This window comes from Arachis ipaensis, chromosome B5 (genome assembly GCF_059453495.1).
Source record: "Arachis ipaensis isolate K30076 ecotype BB chromosome B5, ASM5945349v1, whole genome shotgun sequence".
Lineage (NCBI taxonomy): Eukaryota > Viridiplantae > Streptophyta > Magnoliopsida > Fabales > Fabaceae > Arachis > Arachis ipaensis.
The window spans coordinates 113530165-113541004 of record NC_142440.1 but is presented as its reverse complement, the minus strand read 5'-3'; the positions used below and the strand labels follow the sequence as shown (position 1 = coordinate 113541004).

Here is a 10840-nt window from a genome sequence, read left to right as displayed (position 1 = left end):
TCTCGCCTCTATAACTCTTTCCTCAAAAATTTTTTTTCCAGGTTTTCCCCCTTTCTTTCACTGATTATGGGTCTTTAAATTTATAGAATAGAAAACGATTGACATGATCATTAGAGTAATATTTGATTAATCATTTTGAAATTTTTTTCTGATCATTAGAGTATATTTTGTGGGGATTTTTTAAATAAATAATTTAATTATTTTAATTACCAAAATAAATAATTTGTAGCGTATTTACCAATTTATACTACATTTATTTATCTCGTTTACAGTGTAAATGAGATATATGAAAAATTATCTCGTTTACAGTATAAACGAGATATATATTTATAAATAATTAAATATAATTTTTGAAAATAATAAAAATATTAATAATTTAAATTAGACCAAATTATTAAAAATGGAACGTTTCAAAAAAAAGAAAGATGAATGATTTTAAACAATCGGAAAGATAAACACAGTCTATTTTAAATAATAGGGAATACTGTCCATTTAAAATAAGCACGTTAACACGTTTACGGTGCTTTCAAATTAAACGTGTTAACGTGCTTATTTTAAATCGACAGTCCATCTTCCCTATTATTTAAAATAGACTGTTTATCCTCCTTATTATTTAAAATTGTTCATCTTCCCTATTATTTGAAACGTTCTATTTTAAATAGTTTGGTCCAATTTAAATTATTAATATTTTTGTTATTTTCAAAAATTAAATTTAATTATTTATAAATATATATATCCCATTTACACTATAAACGATATAATTGAAAATTGAAAAAATAGACATATCTCGTTTACACTTTAAATGAGATACTGCAAAATTATCTCATTTAGAGTGTAAATAAGATAAATAAATGTGGTATAAATTGATAAATATGCTACAAATTATTTATTTTAGTAATTAAAATAATTAAATTATCTATTAAAAAAAAAAACCTACCACCTTCATTGTTACAATCTGAAAGAGCCTAGCAGCGGAAACGACACAAATATCCAACACAAGAACAATATGGAAGCACTCACAACACAATATGGCAGCAACTATAACAAGCAAATATAGCAAGTAAAGCAATAATAAGAACACACCGAGATTTTAACGTGGAAAACCCCCTCAATGTGAGAGGTAAAAACCACGAGTCGTCCAGACCAATGAAATAGCTCCACTATAATCAAATAAGGTACAAGAGAGTCTCAAACAAAGCACAAAAATGTGCATATAACCAGCCAAAACATCAAAGCACTAAAGCTCACAAATGAAAAGCAAGAAGATGAAATATACCCAAAAAATAGAGCTGCTGTCGAAGCCAATTTCTTCCTCTGAAGACCTCGAATTAAAATCTTCACCGTCCAGAATGAAGAACAAGATGTAAAGAATCTACAGTTCAAATTTCACGTCGATCCAACGGTGAAAAATTGAGAAACTGCCGTTCCAAATTTGCTGCTCTGTGTAAAAACGGGAAACCTAATTTCTCTCTTGCGAAGCCAATTTCTCTCACTGCAAATCTCCAATCAACATCTCCACCGACCAGAATGAAGAACAAGATGATAGGAACACGAAGTTTAAATTTCAAGTCGATCCAACGGTGAACAACTAAGAAACTGCCATTTGAAATTTACTGCTTTGGGCAAAAACGGGAATTCTGTTTTTCCCTTTCTCTCTCACTTGGTGGCTACTCTCTCTCACTCTCAATGACCCCCAAAAATCTGAACTAGGGTTATGGCACAATGGGTGCAAGAGACACCCTCAAAATGTTGGGCTTGAGCCTCACAAAGGAGAGAAAAACCCAACAAATCTCCCCCTTCTCGACTAGGTGGGGGCTCTCGCCATTCCGGAGATCAAACAACATGTTTCAAACTTTTCTCTTGACAATGCTTTTGTCATCATATCAGCACCATTGTCATCAGTGTGAACTTTCTCAAGTTCCAACAACTTGGAATCTAACACATCCCGTATCCAGTGATACCTAACATCAATATGTTTAGATCTTGGATGAAAAGTAGAATTCTTGGCAAGATGAATAGCACTTTGGCTATCACACAACAACACATAACGGTCTTGCTTGAAACCAAGTGCTGCAAGAAACTTCTTCATCCACAACAACTCTTTACATGCTTCAGTTGCTGAAATAAACTCTGCCTCTGTGGTAGAAAGTGCAACACACTTTTGTAGCCTTGACTGCCATGAAATAGCTCTCCCTGCAAACTTGACCAAATAACCTGAAGTAGACTTTCGAGAATCAATATCTCCTGCCATGTCTGCATCAGTAAAGCCAACTAGCAAAGGTTTTTCACCACCAAAACTCAAACTCAAGTTAGTTGTACCTTTGAGATATCTCATAATCCATTTAACAGAATTCCAATGTTCTTTACCTGGATTAGAGAGAAAACGACTCACAGTACCAACTGCATGAGCAATGTCTGGTCTAGTACACACCATAGCATACATCAAGCTTCCAACAGCTGAGGCATAAGGAATTTCATCCATTGCTTGTTTCTCCTCATCAGTGGTTGGACACTGCTTGGTACTCAACTTAAAATGAGGAGCAAAAGAACTAGCAACACATTTGGCATCATTCATGCCAAACCTTTGAAGCACCTTCTTTATGTACTTCTCCTGTGACAAATAAAGCTTCTTGGAATCTCTATAACGAGTAATAGTCATGCCCAAAATTTGTTTGGCAGGACCCAAGTCCTTCATAGCAAAGAACTTGCTCAATTGTTTCTTCAACTCATTAATCCTCAAAGCATTCTTGCCCACAATCAAAATATCATCCACATAAAGCAAAAGAATGATAAAATCATCATCAGAAAATTTTTGCACAAATACACAATGATCTGAAGTTGTCTTACGGTAACCATGCTTCCCCATAACAGATTCAAACTTCTTGTACCACTGTCTTGGAGCTTGCTTCAACCCATAAAGACTCTTCTTAAGCTTGCACACAAAATCTTCCTTTCCTTTAACAACAAAGCCCTCCGGTTGCTCCATGTAGATCTCCTTGTCTAAATCACCATGAAGAAAAGCTGTCTTCACATCCATTTGCTCAATCTCCAAATCAAGAGACGCTGCTAATCCAAGTACAACACGAATGGATGACATCCTCACAACAGGAGAAAAAATCTCCTCATAATCAACACCTTTTCTCTGGCTAAAGCCTCTAACAACCAATCTAGCCTTATACCGAGGCTTAGAATTGTGTTCTTCATTCTTGATTCTGAATACCCATTTGTTCTTCAAAACTCGCATACCCTTCGGTAGCTTCACCAACTCATAGGTATCATTCTCAAGCAAGGACTTCATTTCTTCTTGCATAGCTTCAAGCCATTGAGCTTTACTTTCATCTTCAACAGCCTCTCCAAAGCATTCAGGTTCTCCCCCATCAGTCAACAAAACAAACTCATGTGGAGAATACCTTGACGAAGGCTTTCTCTCTCTTGTAGACCTTCTAAGTGCATTTGCAGGAATTTCTAAAGCTAGTTCTTCATCTTGATCATCATCACCAACTTCATCAAGTATTAGATCAACTGTTCCATCTTCACCTGCACTTGTATCATGCTCATTATTTTGAGCTTCAACTCTACCATCTTCTACCATAGGCATAGAGGGAGTAATATCCAAGTCAGAAAAATCATCACTAGGCTGAACCATTGGCTTTTCCGCATTATCAACATCCTTCAATGTTTGGTCTTCAACAAAGACAACATCTCTACTCCGAATCACCTTCTTGTTAACAGGATCATAAAACCTGTAACCAAACTCATCCATGCCATAGCCAATAAAAATACACTGCCTAGTCTTTACATCAAGCTTAGATCTCTCATCTTTAGGAATATGAACAAAAGCTTTACATCCAAAGACTCTTAAATGATCATAAGAAACATCTTTACCTGACCATACCTTCTCTGGCACTTCAAATTGCAAGGGAACACATGGTGTTCGGTTCAAGACATGAACAACAGTGCTCAAAGCTTCACCCCAAAAGGATTTTGCCAATCCAGACTGTGACAATAAGCACCTAACTCTTTCAACCAATGTTCTGTTCATCCTTTCAGCCAAGCCATTCGACTGAGGAGTCTTCGGAGGAGTCTTCTGATGTCTTATACCATGCTCTTTACAATAAGCATCAAATGGACCTGAGTACTCACCACCATTGTCAGTACGAATGCATTTCAACTTCTTCCCAGTTTCTCTTTTAACAGAAGCTTGAAATTGCTTGAACACATTCAAAACTTGATCTTTGGTCTTCAAAGTGTAAACCCATAATTTCCTAGAATGATCATCAATAAAGGTTACAAAATAGATAGACCCTCCAAGTGTTCTTGTCTTCATCGGCCCACATACATCAGAATGCACCAAGTCAAGTATCTCTGACTTCCTTGAAGGTGGGTGGCTCTTGAAAGAAACCCTGTTTTGTTTCCCAGCAAAGCAATGGTTGCACTTTTGCAAAGCAACCTTACAACCAGATAAAAGATTCCTCTTGGATAACATATTCATGCCCTTCTCACTCATATGACATAATCTCTTATGCCATAAATCAGTTTCATCAACAAACTCAGCAGCATTAACAACATCTTTCACAATCTTTGCTTGAGTTAAATAAAGAGTAGAGTGTCGAGTACCTCTAGCAACAACCATGGAACCCTTGGTGAGCTTCCAACTATCACGAGAGAATGAGCTATCCAAGTCTTCATCACACAACTTACCAACAGAAAGTAAGTTCAACCGAATATCTGGAACATGCTTCACATGCTTCAAAGTCAACTTGGTACCGTTGGAGGTTTCCAAGCAAACCTGTCCAACACCGGCACATTTTGCAACACCTTGATGAGCCATTTTTACATCACCAAAATCACCAGGAGTATAGGACGTAAGCAAATCCCTCCTAGATGTAACATGAATAGAAGCACCGCTATCAATCACCCAACTAGTGCTATTATCAACAATGTTAACAGATTCAAACTCCTCAACAACAAGAAAATCATCATGAGTTACATTAACCTTGTCTTCCTTGCTACCATCATCTTTATTTGTGCTCTTGTCTTTACTTGCCTTGGCTTTCTCCTTCTTTAGCTGCCAACAAAATTTCTTCACATGTCCCTTTTGACCACAATGATGACACTCAATATTCTTATACTTTTCTCGAGACTTGCTTCTGCTTTGATCTCTACCTTTAGGACCTCGACTTTTGCTTCTCCCCCTAGACTCAGAAACAAGAACATCTGAATGTGTAGTCGATGTACCTTGTGATTTTCTTCTCATCTCTTCATTCAAAACACTGCTCTTGGCAAGATCCATAGAGATTACACCATCAGGAGCAGAATTGGACAATGACACTCTGAGAATTTCCCACGAGTCTGGTAAGGAGCCAAGAAGTAACAATCCTTGAACCTCTTCATCAAACTTGATACCCATGGAAGATAACTGATTTATAATTCCTTGAAAATTATTCAAGTGATCTGTCATTGATGTCCCATCTGTATACTTCAAAGCCAACAACTGCTTGATCAAAAACATCTTGTTATTCCCAGTTTTTCGAGCATACAACTGTTCAAGCTTAATCCAAAGAGTCCGAGCATGTGTCTCTCCAATAATATGGTTCAACACATTATCGTCAACCCACTGCCTAATATATCCACAGACTTGTCTATGCAACAAAGTCCAATCATCATCAGATTTATCATTAGGCTTCTCTGTACCAAAAACTGGTTGATGAAAATTCTTGACATAAAGCAAATCTTCCATTTTTGACTTCCACAAATCATAATTAGGACCATTAAGAGTGATCATCCTACTAGTATTAGTATTAGCTTCCATTGTTCACAAACTCACAAGCCCAGAAAAATACCAACAAGCTCTGATGCCAGTATGAAAGAGCCTAGCAGCGGAAACGACACAAATATCCAACACAAGAATAATATGGAAGCACTCACAACACAATATGGCAGCAACTATAACAAGCAAATATAGCAAATAAAGCAATAATAAGAACACACCGAGATTTTAACGTGGAAAACCCCCTCAATGTGAGAGGTAAAAACCACGAGTCGTCCAGACCAATGAAATAGCTCCACTATAATCAAATGAGGTACAAGAGAGTCTCAAACAAAGCACAAAAATGTGCATATAACCAGCCAAAACATCAAAGCACCAAATCTCACAAATGAAAAGTAAGAAGATGAAATATACCCAAAAAATAGAGCTGCTGTCGAAGCCAATTTCTTCCTCTGCAGACCTCCAATTAAAATCTCCACCGTCCAGAATGAAGAACAAGATGTAAAGAATCTACAGTTCAAATTTCACGTCGATCCAACGGTGAAAAATTGAGAAACTGCCGTTCCAAAATTGCTGCTCTATGTAAAAACGGGAAACCTAATTTCTCTCTTGCGAAGCCAATTTCTCTCACTGCAAATCTCCAATCAACATCTCCACCGACCAGAATGAAGAACAAGATGATAGGAACACGCAGTTTAAATTTCAAGTCGATTCAACGGTGAACAACTGAGAAACTGTCATTTAAAATTTACTGCTTTGGCAAAAAACGAGAATTCTATTTTTCCCTTTCTCTCTCACTTGGTGGCTACTCTCTCTCACTCTCAATGACCCCCAAAAATCTGAATTAGGGTTGTGGCACAATGGGTGCAAGAGACACCCTCAAAATGTTGGGCTTGGGCCTCACAAAGGAGAGAAAAACCCAACACAATCCTCATCATCATACTTTAATTTACTAACTTGTTTTTTTTATTTTATTTTTTTTAATTAAGTTGACATGAGAATTTATTATTCTTTATTTTTTAGTTTTATTATTAAGATCTTTTTATTTTATTTTTTTGTGACATTTTGAAAACAAAAAAAAATTATGGTATATAAAAAAACAACTACTTAGAATTTTATTTAGATTCAAAGAAAAAATATTTTTATTAATAAAAAAATTAAAATGGACTAAACAGCAATGTGATGGTTGCAATGATATTTTTGTTATTGTCTATTTTAATTGCCTGTGATGTATCATTATTATTGTTACCTTGTTTTTTTTATATATACTTATTATAGTATAAAAACTAATTCAATTTTTTGTTATTATATTTTTTTATTCTAAATAAATAAAAATAAAGATATATAATTTGATTACACGTTAAAGATCAATAGACAAATTTAGATATCAACAATATTCATTTTTCTTCACTCAAGGTTTTTTTTATTGAATTTTTTTAAATAAAATTTTAATGAAATATATATTGAACAGATATCCAAGGAAAATTATTATTATTATTATTATTATTATTATTATTATTATTAAGCAGTATAGTTGTGCTTTTCTAGTAAAATATACATATGTTGTATTGGGTATAGTATTACTGAGTATGTATTATAAAATTTCTATTTACAATAAGATATACATATTAAAAGCCAATGAGTCATAGTTCATAGTCTCTCCATGCTCATCTAAGACGTTGCGAATTCAAGTCTCTCTATCTTTAGTATATATATATATATTAAAAAGAATTAATAAAATATTCCCTCTTTTATTTCTACATCCACTTCTCTTTTCCATCTATTTATTTTACAACAGTACTTACTTAAGAATTTCAAATATAGTAACACCATCAAATCCTATGCCGCCTTAGATAATTTTTCTAATTGGATTATCTTATCCAAGAATATATTATGCAATATCAAATTGATCACAATCGAAGAGAGAATGAATGAAATGAACAAACTTACTTTTTTTTCTTAATCAGCATATCAAACAAAAATGAATATATGAATTTTACAAAAAGCTCTACCCAATTTCTTCTTTGGGCCTAAGGCATATAATGTACACTTGAAAAGGCAGAACAAGATATGTCCCAAAAGGAAAAAAGAAAAGGCAGAACAAGATAGAATCTATTAAAAAAAAAAAAAAAAACAACATCCGTTTACCGAAAAAACAAAATAAAACAAAAACATCCGAACAAGATAGGTTTAGTTTAATGTTTTTTTGGTCATGGTTTAGTTTAATTAAAAAGGGGATTCGTTGCTTCTTCCAGCGGTGAATTCCACCCAAGCCCAACGGAAAAAATTAAAAAGAAAAAATCATTCCCATTTGCTTCTAAGTTGATTCTGGTGTGTGAATGAATAGGTGAGAACTATGCCTCCGTCCAATCTTCTAAGTACAAAAGTCTCAACCAAAACATAAAATCCAAATTTCTTCCATCCATTTTGAGTCCCTTTGTATTCCTCCAATTTCTGAACTCTAACTTGCTTTTCTTTCCCTCCAATCCACCCAACTCTTTCTTGCTCCCACTTCATTCTCTCAACTATTGCCATGCTCAATCCCACACTATTCTTTTCTCCAATGTTATTGTAACTCTTAAACCACAAAAACCCTTCACCTATGTCCCTCTCTTTATCAACCATAGCTTCCCATTCACCAATTCCAACCACTTCCCTTTGAACATTCACATTCACATTCACATTCACATTAGTGTCATTTTCATTCTCACAAGAAAATATTTTTTCCCATTTTTGCTCTAGTGTCATCTCATAAAACATTGATTTTCTCACTTCTTCTTTCAATGTTTTATGAGTCCCTTCCTTCACAAACATGAAGGGACAATACCATTTTCCCACAACAACACTTTTGGAGCTTTTACTTCCTATGGAGAATTCGAATTCCGGCTTGCTTGAGCGGAGGGCTTCATTCACACCTGTTGCTTCTCCTATGCTTGAATCACTCGAATTGGAGGCACTCAGCTTCCACCTTCTGCTCAAGAATCTTGGAGGATATCCATCTGGATTAACAGATTTAGCTGAGAAGCCACTCCTGAAAGTAACTTTGCTTCGTTGGGGATGAATCTCGAATTGTTGGTATGTGTTATTGCTGTCAAAATGATGCAGAGGTATATCAGAGACAGAATTGTAGAAACAGAATGTGTCCAAATCTTCTTGCTTTGAATTAATGTATGCCTCCCTGCAAAACCAAATGCAAATTACATCAATATAACCCTTAATCATGTCAAAAGAATGATTCATTCATGGGAGATATATAGTATAACAAATCAAATTTTGATTGAATGTTACCAGCTGCTTCATCATACGGTGAAAAGTGAAAACTATGGTTTCTTGGGATATTTGAATTGCCCACATAACGTATGGAAAATTTTTGGACGTCATTAGAACATATTTAATGTGTTCTACGAATAATTGTGATCATTTTTACTAAAATGCTAAAAATTAATTAAGAATAAGAAGATATGGATATTTTTAAAGTTAAGTATTAAATGTGTAACTAATATAATATAATATAATATAATATCTCTCTAATTGATGTTTGAATTGTGCTAGTGCATAATAATGGTATTTATTTATGACAGTAACTAAAAGTTAAGGCTTACCCTCTATGCTTGCCATTATGATGAATGACATAGTACTTGTTAGAAGACAAAGGTTGATTAAGAACTGGGATGAAAACAACATGGTGGTAATGAGTGGCTCTGTTGAGGGAAATTCCTGACCTATAGAACAGCTCAAGGCTCATATTCTGAGGAAAAGGCAAATCCTTCACCTCATGGTACTTCCCCAAACCAAAACAAGATGTTGTTTCCAAATCCTTTTCATCTTGAATCACAAGAATACCAGAATTTGGGCCTTCAGGTGGAGGCAATGAGAGAGCATCTTGAGATTTCTTGTATAGAGAAAGAGGCCTAGTCACATACATATTCCTACGATTTAATTTGCTTCTTACTTTGTTCTAGCTATGTTTGTGTATCTTGGGATAAGTTGTTTAATGTGGATCTTGGGGGTGATTTGGCGAATTAGCAATTCAGCATGCACTTATATATATGGTCTCTGGAAAGCTTTGTGTTATGATATGAAGATGTTAGATGTGGTCAATTATGACCAAGTTAACCCACGTGAGTAAATGTGGAAGGTTGACCAAGGTAAGTGAAGGGAAATAGCATTTTCTCAGAAAGCCAGTATGGGAGGAACGGAAATGTCAATTGTCAATTGTATGGGTTCCAATGCTGACTTTGGGTTGTGGATTTTTTGAAGGCCTCAGTCAAGTTTGGTTACTCCAGCTGGCTTTGTCTTTGTCCATTTGGACAGATTCACTAAAGGGTATATAAGACTATAAGTTAATATTAAGGGAGCTATTCGTCTGAAATATTTTTTTTTTAAAGATAATTTTAGTAATTAAAATTTAAAATATATAATCAATTAAATTATATTATTTTTGTTAAAATTAGATCAGATAAATTAATTTGATTAAAAAAATAATAAATTATATCTTGAACAAATTTAAATTAGTATTAATTTTTATAAAAAATAGATATAATACTTTTATTATAGAAAATAACTAAAATACTCTTATTATATATATTAATTTTAAAAATCGTAAATTTAGTTCTTTACTTCAATCATTAATTATAGAACTTTTTACATTGAAAATATTTCTATCTAAAAATATTTTATTATGTATTGTCATAATTATAGAACACTCGATTATTGAATTGCTTATTAATTTAAAAAATAAGAAATATAAAGATATGTTGGTTTAAAAATTACATAAACATAAAAAAAAAAAGTTATTATAGTGTGATATACTTGATAATACTTTTTCATGCTGAAGTGATTTGACGCGGCACACACAGAGAACTGAGAGAAGTAGAGAACAAATAACGTTAGGCATCTTTTGGTGGTTAGTCAATTTTTTCAACACTTGGACTTATCATGACGGGCTTGTCTTTCAAAAAATCTTACGTAGCCTTCTCAATAGTCAATATAGAATCATTTATCTTGGGAGATATCGTTTCAGATAAAATTTTTAGAGCACGGTACTACCAAAAAAAAAAAAAAAAAAAA

The 10840-nt window shown here is 34.0% G+C and overlaps 1 protein-coding gene across 1 annotated transcript; it reads right to left on the bottom strand.

Annotated features, from left to right (window-relative positions):
- Nucleotides 1-7702: 7702 nt before the first annotated feature.
- LOC107643774 (uncharacterized) lies at nucleotides 7703-9695 on the bottom strand. The gene is made up of 2 exons (XM_016347509.3): nucleotides 9373-9695; nucleotides 7703-8948 (listed from the first exon to the last, which is right to left on the bottom strand). Exons 1-2 carry the CDS (start codon nucleotides 9693-9695, stop codon nucleotides 8072-8074), a joined length of 1200 nt encoding a protein of 399 aa, XP_016202995.1. The 3' UTR covers nucleotides 7703-8071.
- Between the last annotated feature and the right edge of the window lie 1145 nt (nucleotides 9696-10840).

What these genes read in the sequence shown, in the direction of transcription:
- LOC107643774 (XM_016347509.3), bottom strand. Translation starts at nt 9,695, where the DNA reads ATGTATGTGACTAGGCCTCTTTCTCTATACAAGAAATCTCAAGATGCT. An exon ending in CATAATGGCAAGCATAGAGG is followed by an intron (nt 8,949 to 9,372) that starts GTAAGCCTTAAC and finishes TTGGTTTTGCAG; the next exon opens with GGAGGCATACATTAATTCAA.